Source organism: Thamnophis elegans, chromosome 4 (assembly GCF_009769535.1).
Source record: "Thamnophis elegans isolate rThaEle1 chromosome 4, rThaEle1.pri, whole genome shotgun sequence".
Classification (NCBI taxonomy): domain Eukaryota; kingdom Metazoa; phylum Chordata; class Lepidosauria; order Squamata; family Colubridae; genus Thamnophis; species Thamnophis elegans.
In genome coordinates, this window is record NC_045544.1 from 6141416 (window position 1) to 6160699 (window position 19284).

At 41.1% G+C, this 19284-nt stretch overlaps 1 protein-coding gene across 1 annotated transcript in view; it reads right to left on the bottom strand.

Annotated features, from left to right (window-relative positions):
- Positions 1 to 78: 78 nt before the first annotated feature.
- LOC116507190 (dystonin-like) overlaps positions 79 to 19284 on the bottom strand; it is a 216370-nt gene continuing 197164 nt past the window's right edge. Inside the window, exons 17-32 of the mRNA XM_032215161.1 lie at positions 16869 to 17331; positions 16635 to 16763; positions 16339 to 16416; positions 16081 to 16242; positions 15884 to 15988; positions 13238 to 13333; positions 11867 to 11992; positions 10758 to 10910; positions 10378 to 10532; positions 9533 to 9659; positions 7732 to 7915; positions 5264 to 5421; positions 2514 to 2689; positions 2162 to 2300; positions 1637 to 1830; positions 79 to 88 (exon numbers count right to left, since the gene is read on the bottom strand). Coding sequence (XP_032071052.1) covers positions 79 to 88; positions 1637 to 1830; positions 2162 to 2300; positions 2514 to 2689; positions 5264 to 5421; positions 7732 to 7915; positions 9533 to 9659; positions 10378 to 10532; positions 10758 to 10910; positions 11867 to 11992; positions 13238 to 13333; positions 15884 to 15988; positions 16081 to 16242; positions 16339 to 16416; positions 16635 to 16763; positions 16869 to 17331 — 2455 coding nt within the window. The remainder of the gene's footprint in view (positions 89 to 1636; positions 1831 to 2161; positions 2301 to 2513; positions 2690 to 5263; positions 5422 to 7731; positions 7916 to 9532; positions 9660 to 10377; positions 10533 to 10757; positions 10911 to 11866; positions 11993 to 13237; positions 13334 to 15883; positions 15989 to 16080; positions 16243 to 16338; positions 16417 to 16634; positions 16764 to 16868; positions 17332 to 19284) is intronic.

Consider the following 19284-nt stretch of genomic DNA (forward strand, 5'->3'; position numbering starts at 1 on the left):
AGTGTGAAACCGAACTAAACAGTCATATTTCTTCACGCGTTCACTTGAAGTTCATTGTAGAAAACACTATTCTGTCAATTATATCACACTGTATTGCAAAAGAGTACAGGGCAAGTTTTATATACCTCTGTTTCCGACGCAAAGATATAAAAAACATTAGCTGCTAAGGAATAGTAGGCAATAATTTAGTATTATGCTAAATGCATCTGAACTAAAATGATAGGTATAATTAGTGGGGCTGTATGGTGCTTTGGATTCAAAAGAAAAACTGGTGCTATAGTGGGAGCAGGGACACTCATGTAGTATACATCTCCAACTCACCAGAACAGCTGCATTATTTTTCCCCAGGGACACATGGCTGACCAGGAAAATAGATGCTTAGGGAATTTCAGGTAGGTAACTACACTCATAAAATTGTGGGGAAAGCCACAAAACCACTATTGCCTACAGTGATTTCCATTTCAATTTCAGGGCCTCCAGATTGACTAATTCAGTCTAGCTGTTTATTATAGAATACAATTAATTTTGAAACCAGTATTTCAAACGTAAAGCCACAAATTACTTTTAATTAACGCCTACTCACTTTTATACTCTAAAAAAACTGTCACCTTGAAAATGTAATAGATTATTACATTTATTTATTACTCAATAAATAAGTTTCCTTACTCCTCTATTTCTTACCCAATTCATGAACTGAATCTCAGCTTTATTCTAATAAATGGCAGGCCCAAATGCTTTAAGCCCAAGTTTGACCTTGTATCACCGTAGGGGGGGGAAAGGGGCAATGATGAATCCTCTCCCTGACACTTTTTTACTCAAAAGAAAGTCAAGTGGCCTGGGAGGAAAGTGATATGAGGAAAAGAGCAAGTACAGCAGAGGTGGGTTCCTACCAGTTCGCACCTATTCGGTAGAACCGGTTCGTCAAATCTACTGAACCAGTTAGAAGAGTTTCCACCAGTGGACCCGGAAAGCAGGCCACACCTACAGAAGAGGTCCCAAATTTTTTTGAAACCCACCACTGGTCCTTGGATATGATTATTCTACGCTATCAAGCTCATATTTATAAAACCCAGTGCCTCTGTGAAAGGTAAGGATGACTACTGCGTTTGTGGTGCAATCGGAACATTGCTTGTGTTGAAGTTGTTTTAACGCAAACCAAAGATGCCTTTTAAAAAACAAGTTTACATCATATTCTTTTGCATGCCAGTGCTGTGTGTGAGGTAATTTAAGGTGGTTCTGACAAGTGTCATCGGCATCTTCATATCCGGTCACATGGGCGGCAAGCCACTCCCATCCGGTCACATGGGCGGCAAGCCACTCCCACAAAGGAGGCCACACCACAGAGTAGGTTCGAACAATTTTTGAAACCCACCACTGAAGTACAGACAACTTCAGATTTTACAGACAGACAGATCTACTGCTATCCTGCAAACTATTTAGAGTTGCCTATTTTGTCACATTCTTTCCAATGTTATTTCTATCAAAAGTGATGCCTTCCAAATTAATGGCAGCTAACCATAGTCGGTCTCATCAATTCACAATTGACACACTACGGTATCATGCAATGAGATTGTTTTATACTCACTTTGTTGAAGTTTAGTCTCGTCAACACAATTTTAAAAAAGAAAATACCAACCTGTTTTCAATCTGAGAATGAACATTTTGCCACCTCTCAGTTAACTGATCTGCTTTCTCTTTGTGCCAGTCAAAGTCAAGATCGCGTTCCTTGTGTGTTTTAAACATCTGATCACTAACTGCCTTCGCTTTCTGGAGTTCATCTTCTAAGGCATGGAATACTTCTCTTTTTTCGTCAACTTCGGATCTCCATTGCTAATGAATAAAGTATGTGATGACAACAGATAATATTGTCAGATTCAGGTTCCAAATCCAATCCTTCCCAGATGCACATGCCCCTCTTGCAGAAGTCAACGCAGGAACTAATGTCGGAGAACATTATTGTGAGCTTGGCAGGCTGGATTGCTGCCAGGGCTTATCTGTGCTGGATTGCTGCCCAAGCTTGTCTGTGCCAGTTTGCTGCCAAGGACCTGTCTGTCTGTTAATGAAATGCCGTAACTTATCTTTGACTCGGAGTGTGTTGGTGTGGGACGAGGGGGGTCAGACCACATATATACCAATGCCAAATTAATATCCATATTCATACCTTCAGTGTACCCATCAGGTTCTCAATATTGCTCTTGTCAGCAGTTAATGGGTCTTCCTCACAAAGTTTAGTCTCATATTGTTTTACTAGAGCTTCAGCTCCTTGAGTGTTTTTGAGCACCAAATTTACAGTTTTTAACCTGAAACAAATAAAACATGTGCTACTAATAACCTCTAAAAATAGCAATAAAGTTTTCAAAATATTTTAATACAATAACTGAATCCAATTTAATTCTATTCTTTTGAAAGAAGAAACCTGCCTTTCAATATTAACATTTTCACACAGCTATTTCCATGGCTAATAAATATTGTTGCAATAAAGACGATTGTGTGCAATGAAAGGCCTTACTTACTTTTCTATGTAAATGGAAGACATGGAATACACCTGATTCATGTTCTGAATTACAAGATTAAGCTCAGATCGCAGAGTTGGGACCGAAGGGGAACCAGCTTGGCTGAAGAAATCGTTGCATTTATCTGTGATTGTTTCCAAATCATCTTTTAGTCGATCCAGCTCCTTTTTCAGCTTCTACAGAAAAAAAAGAGTGAGGCTTATTTCACCTACAATAAAGGGTTTTCACAAATCATGCCCTTAAACTAAAGAAAGAGCATGAACGGAAATCCCAAAGAATCATAAGCCAAGGCTACAATAGCATATTGCTAGACTTGAACCCACTTCTTGGAGGACTGATTAACACCTACCTCCCTGCCAGCTTATTCCTTCCTTGGTTGTATTAAGGCTATTGTGTTGGTTGGTTGGTTAAGGTGCCCATTATATTTATTTTTTGCAAATATTTGTAAATGTAAGCAACAGCATGTTACATTTTTTATGTTCATGTGGCTGAAAGCCTACATCTTTTTTTTTCTCCCTAATTAGACATCTATCTCCAAGTCAACACTAATTTCTGATGTAATGGGCTGTAGGTGTCCAACATTTTGGCTTACTCAGGCTGTACACAGTGAAGATGAATTGTCTTCAGCCTTTAGAGTTAATGGGTTCGCCGACAAATGCGCGATAGACATATGCGCGCCGACAAAACCGCGATGGACAAGTGAGCGCCGTCAAAATCGCTAATTGATTTTCGACAATAGCGCGACGACAAATGCGCGACGACAAAATCGCGTCATCAACAAACTATAGACGAGTGTGCTGGGACTTTAACATAGAGGGACGCGTATACGTACGTTATAACCCTAACCCTAACCTTAAAATGTTTTCAATTTTATTGTGCTTGTCAATGCGCTTTTGTCGTCGCGATTTTATCGTCGCGAATTTGTCGGCGCGATTTTGACGTTGCGTTTTAATTGGCGCTATTTTGTCAGCGCGCATATGTCTATCGCGCAATTGTCGGGTCACGGAGTTAATGTACATTAATAACAAACTTCCTTTATTATTATTATTTACACTCTTGTGGGGCCACATTATGAGCTGTCCGGGGCCACATGCAGCTTATGGACATGGCCAGACCCTTGGGGTTCTTTCGCCCAAAAGGGGGGTTATGTGAACAACGTGGCATGAAACATTATGTGACAACTACAACATTTCCAAATACATACATGGAAGAAGATAGAGAACTATTTTTAGTTTTATCTCAGTTGTATTTCACGAAACACTAGAAGGAAAGTATGTCCAAACTAAACATGTTTCATATTTAGTTCAAATTGTCATGATCAAAGTTGGCCCGCTATGCTAAACTGCAAGCTGCAGAATGATAAACCAATCATGTTCACGCATTATACGCCAAACCTTATAAAGTTATAAACCTTACAAAGTCTCAGTTTTTTGCACCATGGTTTGTATTTGTGTCTGAATGATCTTCCTCTGATGAGGGGCAAATGAACCCATCGGGGGAGTCACAAAACAAGGAGGCCCAGTTTCTTTTCTTTACTTAAGAGTAATGATAGGGATAGAAAAGAGCCGAGGTGGCGCAGTGGTTAGGGTGCAGTACTGCAGGCCACTTCAGCTGACTGTGATCTGCAGTTCGGCGGTTCAATTCTCACCGGCTCAAGGTCGACTCAGCCTTCCATCCTTCCGAGGTGGGTGAAATGAGGACCCAGACTGTGGGGACAAGTTGCTGACTCAATTTGCTAAAAAATTGGTAAACTGCTTAGAGAGGGCTGAAAGCCCTATGAAGCGGTATATGTCTAATTAATAATAATAATAGAAGGAAATAGTAACGATCTGGATTGGAACTGCACTTGATTAGGAAGGGAGAGATCACTAAATACTTCCCTCAAGTACAAGTAGTCCTTGACTTACAACCACAATTGAGCCCAAAATTTCTGCTGTTAGTGTGAGACGTTTAAGTGAATTTTGGCCCATTTTACGACCTTCCTTGCCTCAGTTGTTAAGTGAATCGCTGCAGTTGATTAATTAGCAGTTGTTAAGTGAATCCGGCCTCCCACACTGACTTTGCTTGTCAGAAGGACGCAAAAAGTGACCACATGACCTTGGGACACAGCAATGGTCATAAAGTATGAATCAATTGCCAAGCATCCGAATGTAAACCATATGACCATGGGGATGCTGCAACCGTCATAAATGTGGAGACTGGTCATAAGTCACTTTTTTCATTGCCATTGTAACTTTGGTCACTAAATGAACGGTTATAATAGCAATAGCAGTTAGACTTATATACCGCTTCATAGGGCTTTCAGCGCTCTATAAGCAGTTTACAGAGTCAGCATATCGCCCCCAACAACAATCTGGGTCCTCATTTTACCCACCTCGGAAGGATGGAAGGCTGAGTCAACCCTGAGCCAGTGAGATTTGAACCGCTGAACTGCAGATAACAGCTGAAGTGGCTGCAGTACAGCACTCTAACCACTGCGCCACCTCAGCTTCTGAGATGTATAAGTGAAGGATTACCTGTATTGTATTTCATACGAATGTTGATGGTGCAGAGAATAATTCCATTTATTCTCCCAGGAGATTCTGATTCCAATCTATAACAATTTGCACTTATTCTGAATATTATTTTTTTTTTTAAAAACCCTCAACAGATGTAGCTTTATCCAATTAATTTAATGCAATACGTCGTTTGAACTTGATTACGATAAGGTCCAAAAAGGTAGTTTTCATCAGCAAATTGAGAAGAGTTACCTCTTGTTCAGAGATACGAAACACACTTTCAGGGAGATCATCCCTCTCCAGAGGCGTTCGAATTTGTCTAATCAAGCGATCTTCACAATTCTCCAATCGGAGTCTGATGTTTCGAACTTCTGAGATGTATAAATTATAAACAGATTCTTCGTGTTCCTCTGTTGAAACCAATGCACACATGTAAGTTAAGGCGACTGATTTTTTTTATCTGCTACCGTGAGATATTCTACAATTCAAGTTTCAAAGTTCAGAAATATAACTCTCCTTGAAACCCAAAAATTAATGTGCAACCAAGTGTTCTGGATGGTGATAATGAGAAATACTTGATGTGATAATAATGTGGTGTGAAAGGAAGGATTGGTGTTATGTGTTTCTTGTTTCTAGCCTTTTCTACCACCTTTAAAATGTCTTTTCTATTTGACAGAAATAAAGTCATCTTGAATTTCGGGTATCACAAGTTTTCCAGAAATGTTAACATTACAGAAAAACAGGTTGCTTAAGAATTAATCTTTATATGTAAATAATGTTACTTCTTTTAAATGTTCTTAAGAATTAATCTTTATATGTAAATAATGTTACTTCTTTTAAATGTTCTTAAGAATTAATCTTTATATGTAAATAATGTTACTTCTTTTAAATGTTCTTAAGAATTAATCTTTATATATAAATAATGTTACATCTTTTAAATGTTCTTATTCTTAGCTTTTTTATAAATCCAAGCAATTTCTCCGAAAACGGATTATCATATTAAATATAGTGCTATAATTCTATTTGCATTGGTACTGTTTAATTGGATTGACTAAGCATGGTTCATATTAAGGCCATAGTAATGAATCCGTTATCCCTTATTTCAACATAGCATATCATTATCCTATAGAATGACCTAAATTCATTTTAATTCGTTATAATCTGCTACTTTATTCTGTTCTGTATCATTAGCAATCTGAATAAAAAATTACAATATATCCACCCAGCTTTTTAGAATTATGTAGGCATTTGAAACTTGACTATTGAACATTTTAAGAATAGAGCTATTTACACATAGAAGAATGAATGTTCAAACATTTTGATAGACAAATATTATTATGTTACGCAAACATGGATATTATTTTTAAAGAGAACAGTAGATACATTTTTCCTAGTAATTTATATTGGCAGTCTAACAGTATATGTAATACAGCACTACACAAAGTTTTATTTCCACATGAGCCTGCTAATATTCTCCAACAATATTAATATAGACCTTCAAATAAAATCAGAATGCATATTACTCAAATGAGAGCACTTATGCAGAAGTGCCAAACTTTTCTTCCACATCCATATCAGAGGTGGGATTCAGCAGGTTCTGACCAGTTCCGGAGAACCAGTAGCAGAAATTTTGAGTAGTTCGGAGAACCAGTAAATACCACCTCTGACTGGCCCCGTCCCCATCTATTCTCTGCCTCCCGAGTCCTAGCTGATTGGGAGGAAATGGGGATTTTGCAGCAACCTTCCCCTGGAGTGGGGCAGGAATGGAGATTTTACAGCATCCTTCCCCTGCCACACCCTCCAAGCCACATCCACCAAGCCAAGCCAAGCCATGGCATGCCCACCAAACCACACCTACAGAACCTGTAGTAAAAAAAAAATTTGAATCCCACCACTGATCCACATATAGAAAGTGGACCAATAATAATGAAAAGGAAGTAAGCTGTAAGCCATTGGAAGGGGTCATTTTCTTCTTTTTCAAGTGTGATTTTATCCTGATCTTAGAAGCAGCATCCCGCTTTTACACACATAAATCAGGTGTGCAACCTATTTGCAGCTAGTTGACTCGAATGAATAATTGATCACATGACAAGAAAACCTGGAAAGAGAAGATGCAGAAGACGGTGGTCCCTCTTTTCCCTTACTGGAAACGAGAATCTTCAATTTTGCACTAGGGCTGCTATGATCCAATTAAAGCAGTGTGGCTGACATGTACAAAGCTGAAAATATCACACCTAAAGCAACACATCTGTCAGCCTCTGCTTTGCTGCTGCTTCGGCTGCCATTGAAACGGGGAGGGGGGGCATGGTATTTGGGAGGGGTTACTAATTGTGCTGGAGGAAGATTCTGGAGTTTCTGCTGCCTGTCGGACTATGCATGCGGAGGAGGTTCCCGCCAAGGCCAACGGCACCGACATTCCATCTTGGTGATGCCTTTCGAAGTTATCTCACACCTGACACTTACGAGAATTATGATTGGACTGTAACTGGGATGCCAAGGGGTGGGGAATGGGTTATTTTATATATCAATCGCTTTCGCGCCTAAATAATCAGACTTCGCTTTGCTACGCCTCTAATCATTTATAATTAGTAAAAGTACACTTGATTTCTACCTATGGAGTCTCGTGGTCTTCTTTCCTAATTACTCAATGAAGAGGTGCTGACAACATCACATCAAGCAATTTATAACGGTCTACTTTTTGGGATGATTAATATACTTACCTCTCTCAGCAGACTTGAGGAGCTCTTGGTAGTACTGCTTGCATACATTCACTTCCCTTTCCAACTGGGCAATGTCAGCAACTGAGAAGATTTTGGACTCCTGGCTGTCTTCCAAGAAGTCATCAAAACGAGACTGCAAGTTGCTTAAAACCTGCTGATGTTCACCGGGCAAGAGTGTTTTGATCTAGAAAATGTTTTAAAATTGGAGTCAAATTTAAAATCTTTCCAACAATCAGTAACATTCCTTCCCCTTCCATGACATAAACGTAAATAGCAATAGCAACAGCAATAGCAGTTAGACTTATATACCGCTTCATAGGGCTTTCAGCCTTCTCTAAGTGGTTTACAGAGTCAGCATATCGTCCCCAACAATCCGGGTCCTCATTTTACCCACCTCGGAAGGATGGAAGGCTGAGTCAACCCTGAGCCGGTGAAATTTGAACCGCTGAACTGCAGATAGCAGTCAGCTGAAGTGGCCTGCAGTACTGAACTCTACCCCCTGCACCACCTCGGCTCTCCGTAAAGCACGGACTGTTCTTAAAACCCTCATTCCTAAAGCCCTTAACCCATCAGTTACTGAAATTTTGACTCAATAAGCCCAGGAAATAAGGAAATCAGAAGATGCAGGCAGTTCAAATGGGTATAAAGATTTGTTTCAAGCTTAAGCTCTCTAAAGAATCTGAACTACCAACAGCCAAAATAAATTGGCGGTAGATAAGAGTCAATGGAAGTCAAGGTGGGCTGGATTTAGCTCTTTTGTGGGTGAGAATGGACTCAAGACTGATGTCATGCTTGACCCCTCCTTTGGGCTCAGCCTGGTCATCTCCTACAGGTAGGTGCCTCTCAGGAATACAATGCCTACAGTATATACATACAATGTTCAAGGATAAACATCCACGGAACCACATCTACTGGATATTGTCACAGGTCAGAATTGTTTTAGCAGTTTTATGGCAAATTCCAATATAATATTGGTACATCTTTAGCATTGTGTCTGTTGCAGCCCACCAGCAGCCAATAGAGCTGGCAGCAGAGTCGGACAGTGACAAGTTTGGGGAGGAATATGGACCAGTCCTGGAGGCTGGGGAAGGCTCGGACAAGGGCTCTGCATCAGAGGCAGAGATGGGGCCCAGGCCATCTGGTGGTTCTCAGCTGCCTTCGGAGCTAGGCAGCAGTGGGGCAGAGGAATAGCTGAAGCCTGTTCCCAGTGTGCGCATGCACAGAGTTACAAGAGGAAAAGAACAGCTAAGAAATCAGAGTCGACTTGTGAGTAAAGCCACAGGTGGACAGTGAATGGCCCCTGTCAAAGGAAATAAAAGAGGAGCGAAATGGGAGAGGGCTTTTGCAGAAAACAATTCTATCATTCGTTCGTTCGTTTCAGGAGTGTGAAGATCTGTCCGTGAATCTCAGAGACTCTGTGCCAAGTCTTTCCTTGCACAGCACTGCATTTGGAAAATATTTACATGGTTGCTTTCCAAGCTAGATAAGGTCTGTGATCATACATTCACCTTTGAAAGACTGTTTACCCAGCCTTTGACGATTGTGAATGAGAGGAATTCATATTCATTTAATAAAAGGGGTTTTGTCGGAACCAGGAATCTGTTTCGTGCTTTTTGGGGAAGCCTAGATTAGGACAGTGTCTATAAAATATGAAGCTCTTCCCAATCTTTGCCTATCTTTGTAATGGTAAAATACAAATTCTTCCTTTTAAGGCCATATTGCTGAAAAACTGAATGGTAGGTTGGGGAGTGGGGAACTAACTGGATATTGAAATGAGAGTTGGAATACATGAAGAACTTACCGAAGCCACATTACTCGCTCGAACAGTTTCAATTTCAGTTGTTAAATAGTGCCAAGAAACCACACTCTTCAGATTTATGTGCGACTCATGCCACAGAGCTAGGACATTCTGATATTGCTGCTCAATTCTGAAATGCATAAATCGTAAGGTGGATTAAGTAAGCAATACCTGCAGAGTCTTAAGAATATACTGGTAACAAATTCCCTCGCCGCATCATGTTGATGCCACGTGACGTCTCACGAAGTTTTTCTGCCTTCACGGAACTAAGATCGTGGCACAACAAAACCGCGCTCATCAAAATAGCGGTGATAAAATCGCGTCGCTAAAGCCGCGACGTCATCACCGCGTGTCATCACCGCCGTGACAACAGCGCGGCAACAGAAGGGCGCTTTAAAACGGCGCCGCGGCAGAAAGCCGATTTCAATTAAGGTAAGGGTTAGGATTAGGTTTAGGGGTTTGTTTTAGGGTTTGTTTTAGGGTTAGGTTTAGGGTTAGGTTTAGGGTTAGGGTTAGGTTTAGAGTTAGGTTTAGGGTACTGAGTGCTTGGGAATGCGCGGATTTGCCCTCCGCGATTATGTCATCGCGGTAGGGTCGCGTTTTTCCTTAGCGCTTCGAACAGCGCAAATTAGTCTTTGCGCTTACGTCTCCGCAGATAAGGGCTTCGCGGATTTGTGGTGGAACCAACTAAGATGGCCATGACCTGAGCGTGACGCATACGGCTCATGGGATGCCAGTTTGATACCCCTACCCTAGACTGAATACATTTCGCGGAATTTTAAAAACCAAGCGACATTAACATGGGTTCGGTGTGTGTGTCTGTGTGTGTATTTTACACAAATTCCTACCTATTTGCGGTGTCTATGGCTTCTTTGTTGGGAGGAGGGATGGTAAAACAGACGGAGGGAACCATGGCCTCGTTGCCACTTGGGCTGATCACTTTCCATTTTGCTCGATGAGAGTTGGTTGCCAGAACACATTCATCATCCTTGTAAATGGTTATCTAGTTGTGAACAAGAAATCGGAAGAGCTGAATGAGGCTTTCTCAAAGCATCTCCATCAACAATTGACACAACAACAAAAAAGGTGACAAAAAAGAACAAAGTAAAACTTATTCAGCCCCCGACTGTGGGGTGACGGGGAGACTTTCGGGAGTTTGTGATCACAACCCAGGCCAGGGTCTCCCCCCCCCCCCGGTAACTGATCGAAGACGGTAAAAACTTCCAACCTCAATCTGCCGATAGTCACAGATGGCCTTAATTGGGATGGACGTTTTGAGGGGGTTTTCGGGATTCCTCGGCTTTAGCTGAACTATTGTCTTTGCTCTGCCCACAAGGCCGGCCACGGTGCTCTTGTACTGAAGGAGCTGTTCTTTTTCTTCCTAGATGCCAATTGAAAGAGGAAATGTTAAACACGTTAAGCAATCTTTTCTTCAAAGTGTCTTAAGCTTTCTTGGGTCTGCCCCCCACCCCCCCACTCCGTCCCCTCCCAGCTTGGGGTCTTTTCCAAGATCCTATTCACAAGAGAACAATCGGGGACATTTTGACAGCCTTTCCCAAATTGATCATTTGCAGATTTGATGAGGTTATTTCCATTCTCAGGGTTCTCATATGGCTGGAATACCAGGAACTGTTGTTGCAATACATCTGGAGGGGAACCAGTTTAAGGAACGATGCTTTGCGCAGTAATTACTATTCGCTAATAATTATAGCTGTATTTGGCAGAAATGACAACAGTTCTTGAACGAGGCAGGCTATGATCTATCTGAAATAATTTCACCCAAGTGTTTAGGTTTATTCGTTCCAGTTTCAAGAATAACGGTTATTTTGGGCATAGCTTGATTCATACATGCTGCTTAATTAGTTTCCAATACTGAAAAATGATAAATGCAAATTACTTTGGTTTTTATAGGGAATTTCTTCTTCTCAGTAGAAGAAACTTTTTGCTAATAGACACATGTGTGCAGTGTCTTTGTGTGTATGTTCGAGCAATAGAGCCGAGTGGTTAGAGTGCGCAGTGGTTAGAGTGTGCAGTGGTTAGAGTGCAGTGCTGCAGGCCACTTCAGCTGACTGCTATCTGCAGTTCAGCGGTTCAAATCTCACCGGCTCAAGGTTGACTCAGCCTTCCATCTTTCCGAGGTGGGTGAAATGAGGACCCAGACTGTGGGGGCGATATGCTGACTCTGTAAACCGCTTAGAGAGGGCTGAAAGCCCTATGAAGCGGTATATAAGTCTAACTGCTATTGCTATTGCATCACCCTGGCAAAAAGCTCAATACCTTAGACAGTATTAAGACATGCTTGAAGAATAAAGTCAGCTAACATAGTGAAATTCCTACCATAGACTCTTGGATCAGGTCTTCCAGTTTATGAATGCTGCTGGATCTATCACAATTGTATTTTCGATGTACAGCATCTCGTAAATTCTTCAAGTAATCCAGAGCCTCCTTGGCATCACTGAAAAACTAGAATGAAACAAAGTTTTCATTTAATAAGGCACTACTGAAAATATGTTAGGGGGAGGGAAGGGAGGGAGAGGGAGGTTATGTAAGTCTTGTCACTCCCACTTTCTGTTTGAAATAAAATTATAAAATCTGGGAAATACCTGAAATGTTAAAACAAGAGAGGGAAAGGAATTGGGAAGAGGTTGGGAAAGAATTAAACTTGAAATGCCTTTAGGACAGCAAAGAGATCAAACAATTAATGGTTACTGACTTTTTTCACAAGATTTATATACAACTAGTTGATAACACGTTGTTCCCTGGGTATTTATTTTAGGGATAGAATTTCCAGATCAAACGTAATTTCTAATATTGGATTTTCCCCTTACCAGAGAGAGCCCCCTTGTGGAGTACTGTGAAGCTGTTACCATGACAACTCCACTGTGCTGTACAGTATAAGCCATTTTAAGGCACAACAGGCTGTATCTTAACGAACACCCCCACCCCCCCCGAGGGGTGTTAGGGGTGTCTTACCCTCACAGTATTTGTTTTCAGAGAGTAAGTCATCTATGTACCAAGTTTGGTTGAAATTGCTTGAGGCGTTCCAGAGTTATACTGGAACAAACACACACTGCAGATATATACATATACATAACATATACATACATACATACAGAGAGAGAGAGAGAGAGAGAGAGAGAGAGAGATGAGAGATGAGAGAGAGATACACAGATGTAGATGATATAGATATAGATATAGATATATAGATATAGATATAGATATAGATGATACACATATAGATATATAGATATAGATATAAAGAAAGATAGATAGATAGATAGAGGTAGGTAGGTAGGTAGGTAGGTAGGTAGGTAGGTAGATAGATAGATAGATAGATAGATAGATAGATAGATAGATAGATAGATAGATAGATAGATAGATAGACAGACAGAGAGAGAGAGATAGAGAGATAGCGAGAGAGAGAGAGAGAGAGAGAGAGATGCGAGGAGAGAGAGAGAGAGAGAGAGAGAGAGAGGGAGGAGAGAAGAGAAGAGAAGAAGATATACTGGAGCAGTAGAATCCCTACTGAAATAACATAAAAATAGTATCTTTGAAACATCTGAATTTAGCACGTAAAAACTGTATCTTTATCATAAAAACATTCCTCTACATTGCTTAGCTGAGAACCACATTAGAACTTCCTTCTTGGTGGTATAGCTACAGCTGAAATCTGCAATCATGCCACAGTATCTTCAATTTAACCCATACCTCAAAATATGCAGTGTTTTCTCTTAAATGTTGTTCAACACATTGGCAGAGCTGTAAAATCCAGCTCCACTGGGTTTGCATTGCAGCTCGGTAGGCCTGAAGGATACAGAAAGAGATGAAGAACCCTGTGTGTGTCTAAGCAACCTCAGCCCCCCCCCCCGCCCCCGTTTTCTCTAATGAGAGAAAGAATATGAGGAATTGATTTTTCCCTTCCCCATTCCTAATAATGCCTTTGTCTCAGCAGTATGCAGTAAAACAAAAGCATCCAAATATAAATTGCTCTACAAAATAAATAAAACTTCCTGGAAAGCCAGGTTGCACTGCCATTTAGAACCCAAACATCTTGGCTACAGCTTGAATTATTACACAGTGGCTGCTTGTCAAATTGGCCAAAATTACTGACACTTAACAAAGAACAAAAAGGCTTGGCACAGAATCCAGTAGGGAGTGTTGTTTAATAATAAGGACAGATCATAAGAATCCACCTGCTTTTAGTATTTAAGTATTGTTGCAGAATATCCATTCCGACAGTGATACAGAATCAACTAACCTGCGCCAGTTCTGAAACTGGGTGTGTGCACCCATGTTAGCCAGCTACAGTCTTTAGTTGCAAGTGGTTATACACAGCAGTGTTTCCCATCTTAGTAAGTTTACGTTGAGTGGATTTCAATCCCCGTGGCTGGCTAAAGAATTCTGGGAGCTGAAATCCACTCTTTTTGAAGTTGTTAAGGTTGAGGGGACTGACCTACGGTATATATCTTAATTCTAGTCCAAAATAAATATAATGTCCAAGTAAGATCTGTAATAATATGTCATTGTGATGCATAACAGCAATGAAACATTTACAGGGAGAAGTTCCTTATTATATATGGCCAAGAAAAATACTGCCCCCTTCTAGGTATACTAGATTCACTCTTACTTAAAACATTAGATGGTGCTGTGGTACTGGAATTCTCCATGGGGAAAAAAAAGAGTGTTCTGCATTCCTTTTTAAGTAATTCAAAACAATTACCAGTAAAACACAGCCAGTGAGGCCAAGAAATAGAGCAGAATACAATAGAATATTCAAGAAGAAATCACAATGGGTTAGTTGGAACCAGTGGTGGGATTCAGCTAGTTCGCACCTATTCGTGAGAACCGGTTGGTAACTTTCTAAGCAGTTGGGAGAACCAATTGTTGGAAGAAATCTTTTGTTTTTTCCCCACTTTACGGGGCTAATCCTGTAAGGAAGGCAGGAAGGAAACATTCTGGTGTTGTTTCTAGCCTAATCTTTGTTGCCCTGCTTACAGAAACTGCCCCACCAGTTAACCCTTATTACCATTGTAACAGCTAAGGCGAAGCGCCCATTGACCTGAGTGATGTTGAGTTGGCCACGCCCACACGGTCACCTGACCACTGAGCCCCGCCTACCCAGCTGGTTATTAGGGCAGAGGACCGGTTGTTAAATTATTTAGAGATTTAGATTAGATTTATTTTATTTGTATGCCGCCCCTATTTGTATGCCGCCCCTATTTGTATGCCCAGTGGTGGGATTTGAATCCCACCACTTGTTGGAACCCTAAACAGGAGTGCCATGTTTTGCAATCTTGTTTCTTTCATTTTAGCACATTACCAAGGTGTCATGCTGCACCTTCAAGGCTAATAAATGCACTGAGTCATACCCTTTCATGCTCAACCATTGTACACTGCAAGAAAATTATATATGCGGCAATAACACAAAATGGAAAAGCGGAACCCAGACGTAAATATTTATCTGGAGCTCTAATGTGTACAAGATGAAGTCAGTGATGCCTGTCATTGACTACGGTTGGAAACCGAAGTAGAGGACTAAAGAGGAAAGAACGACACAAAATTGTGTATCAAGGTTTTCAACAAAAGCCGGGGGGGGGGAGCGTGTTAGAAGAAACACAACAAACACACAATCAATGCGCTCTACATGGGGCAGCCCTTGAAGAGTATTCGGAGACTTCAACTCGTCCAGAACGCAGCCGCGCGAGCGATTGTGGGTGCACCTCGGTTCACCCATGTTACACCTATCCTCCGCGAGCTGCACTGGTTACCGATCAGTCTCCGGATACACTTCAAGGTGCTAGTCGTAACTTATAAAGCCCTTCATGGTATTGGACCTGGGTACTTGAGAGACTGCCTGCTGCCAATTACCTCCCACAGACCCATTAGATCGCACAGGGTCGGCCTCCTCCGGGTTCCATCTATTAGCCAATGCCATCTGGCTACTACCCGGGGGAGGGCCTTCTCTGTGGCGGCTCCGGCCCTCTGGAATGAACTCCCCGCAGGGATTCGGACCCTCACCTCTCTCCAGGCCTTCCGAAAAGCCTTCAAAACCTGGCTTTGCCGCCAGGCCTGGGGTTGATGAGTTCCCCTCTCCTCTCGACTTGTATGGTTGTGTGACTCTTGCTTATTTTAAATATCTGTATTTCGTTTTATGTTCCCCTTTTTCCCCTTTTGAATTGTTCGCCGCCTTGAGTCCCTCCCGGAGAAGGGCGGCATATAAATAATAAAATTCAATTCAATTCAATTCAATTCAATTGGGGAAGGCTGCAATTCTTCAGAAAGTTATTTAAAAGTGTTGCTTTAAATTTGGACTCCTACGAAAAAGTGCTTCTAAATCCAGATTTAATCACCTACCTCAATAGTTAATCTCGCAGGGTGATTTTCAAAGAGCAATTGTTCTGCTATTTCCTGTACTGATTTAATAACTTCTTCCTTCTGGTCCAGTTCTCTCATCAGATCCTTTCAAATTAAAAAAAACAGGAAAAAAAAGCTTTTGAAACCTGAAGCAAATAGGAAAGAAGTTTGATTTTTAAGACATTACTAAATCTTACGGCATGATATTCCTTTTTCCTTGCTATATTTGTGTTTCTTTCGCTCCAGTCCTGTGCAACTTCTGCCTCTTCCTTTTCATTCAACCATATAAGTTCCCGAGTGGCTCGCGATACAAAATTGTGAAGGGTGGCGAGGTGTCTTTCCTGATTTCTGGATGCATTCTTGAAAAGACAAAAAACAAAACATCAAAGCTTGATTTTGCTTACATGATCAAGGAACATCCCACCGAGACCTCGACTTTTTGACGATGATCTTACCAAGAGTTTTGCATATTGGCTCTCCAATTTGTGCAATTTTTCTGCATAGCTGTGTTTGAGTGGAGCAGTCATTTGCATCTGCGTAGAACAAACTGGATTAGAGATTCCTTTTTTAAAAAAAAGAGATAAAACCTCCAGGCACGCAACCGTTAACAGAAGGATTACGCATTTCTTGTTATTCATTTAAGTAATATAACAAAGTGATCCTTCTTTAAGCCCAGTGCAGTTATACAACAAGTTAAAACCTATGCATGTTTTTAAAATAGGTACAGTCACCAGGTATTTCTATGCTATACCTCACTGATTTTTGCTTCTTTAAGACTTGACTCAAATTCTTCAATAGCTTTGTGAACATTCTTGTGATTTTCAACATGGCTCTCAACACCTGGCAAATCTGAACCCCATTCGGCTCGGTCAAGTTGTACCTGGTGAAGAGACATTTAAAAAAACTTAAACTTGATCCATCGAATAAGTAAGAAGAAAAAAATATGACCAAGTGCAGATGAAGACCATACACGTCAAGATGTTACCTGCATTTCGTCTACCCATCTTAAGAGGTCCTGGACAAATTTCATATTGACTTCTTCTTCCGTTAAATTCTGATCAATGAAAGCCGATTTCATCAGGGGTTTCCGAATCTGTGTCAACTTGAGCGTTTGAAGTCCACCTGTGTCAACTCCTGTTATGTAGCTTTGGATTAGCCGTGGTGGGAAGCCCGGGGTGTATGCTGGGGTGATGGTTGGGGTCAATCTTGAAGAAAAACCTGATGATAAACCTGACGTCAGACTGGATGAGGTCAAGGAGGGAGACAATCCCTGACTTAGTCCAGAGTTTAAATTAGGGCTTAGGCTTGGTGCAAATCCTGAGTTTAAGCTTTGTGTTATTCCTGATATCATCATCTTGGTCTGTTCCGTTGTTAGTATTCTCCCCTTGTTGTAGATTGAGGAACAATCTGCTTTCAACGCCATAAGGTTATCTCGGAGTTTTGCAACCCTGCATTAAAACAGAGAAAAGCATAGAAATTGACTGTCTTAGCCAGGCAGAAGAAAGGGGTGGATAAGACATAAACAGGGTGTATGGAGAGCAGAAGAGCCAAGAATTGGTTTTAATTTTTTTTTATTTCCCCCCCCCTTTTTTTTTCTTTTTTCCGGAAGTTGACGAACTGATGTAATTAATAATTAATACAATATGATATTGGCTACGTAATAGTATACATGTGATTATATGTTATGAAAATGAAAAATAAAAAAAGTTTTTCTCTAAGAAATTGACTCTCTTATTATTTCAGAATTGTTATGAACAATAATAATAGAAATCAGAATTAAATTATCAAATTAACTATCATAATAAAAGCATCAGATCCATTTGTTCCAATAAATCCTTTCATAAACTGCAAAAAGTTGACGCATTCATGCTGTAATGGGACTAAGGTCATAAAATGTCAAGCTGTATGTTTTTTGGATGTAAAAAGTAATCATATAAAAAGACCAATAAGCCCACATGATCAGTTTTGTCTCAAATGCAATTCCTGATTATGCTTGGGAATAATATGCTCTTCTCAGGTTAAAATGACAGGTTGTTTAAAAGGTACATCTTTGTGTGTCTTTGAGAAGGAAGCACAAAAGTGACCATAAGAACAGGAATCAAACTATACAGCTACTAATGGGGAAAATATAAAGCCCTACATGGCATCGGACCTGGGTACCTGAGAGACCGCCTCCTGCCGATTACCTCCCAAAGACCAATTCGATCGCACAGGCTTGGCCTTCTCCGGATTCCATCTGCCAGCCAATGCCGGCTGGCGACACCCCTGGGGAGGGCCTTCTCTGTTGCTGCTCCAGCCCTCTGGAACGAGCTCCCCGTGGAGATCCGGACCCTTACTACCCTCCCAGCCTTCCGCAAAGCCACCAAGTCCTGGCTGCTCCAGCAGGCCGGGGGCTTGTGAAATATCCAGCCCCACGGTAACTGTGAATGTTGTGTATTTTAAAGTGTTGTTTTGTTTATTTATCCCCTTCCCTTGTTTATTGTAAGCCGCCCGGAGTCCTTCGAGAGTGGGCGGCATACAAGATCAATAAACTCAAACTCAAACTCAAAATGCATACAGCATCAAAAAGGCTGTTCTGCATAGTGGTAGCAATGTTAGTCCACATTTGAGAGTGTGTGGAGCGACATATGGCCCCTGGAAACCACCCAGAGCAATCTGGGCTCTCGCTAAAATGAGGTCTCAGCTTGGTAGGCTGAGGAAAAAAAAGGAGAAATGGGAAGTTTTCTTTTCATCCAGCAAAAGGACTGACAACGGCAGTGTTCCTGTCTACGACCTGGTGAAGATTTTACAGTTGAAAGGTTTCTCATAAAAGTAGCAGAAGACAATAGCAATAGCAGTTAGACTTATATACTGCTTCATAGGGCTTTCAGCCCTCTCTAAGCGGTTTACAGAGTCAGCATATCGCGCCCCCACAATCTGGGTCCTCATTTTACCCACCTCGGAAGGATGGAAGGCTGAGTCAACCCTGAGCCGGTGAGATTTGAACCGCTGAACGGCTGAACTAGCATTCAGCTGAAGTGGCCACTCTACCCACTGCGCCACCTCGGCTCTGCTAGACACATGCTGACACTGCTAGACGCATGCTGAATATGGGATATCATAAACCATACTTATTGCTATATGGTAGAATTGTCTTACCCTGGGCTACAGGGCAGCTGAAAGGATTTCAGAAATCAGACTTTGAAGCAGAACTATCTATGCACTGCTTTTGAAATCACTTTCTAGCTCAAGCATAGATTAATGGATATCCTAATTAAAGGCAAGACTAGCAGTGCCTAAAATAAATCGTTTAAACAACTTGAACACAGAATGAAGTAAGCCAAACCAATTTCTGTTAAAAGTTGCAGAAATTGCCAAGGGCAGAATAGTCACCAGCATGAGATAAACTAGGAGCTACTATT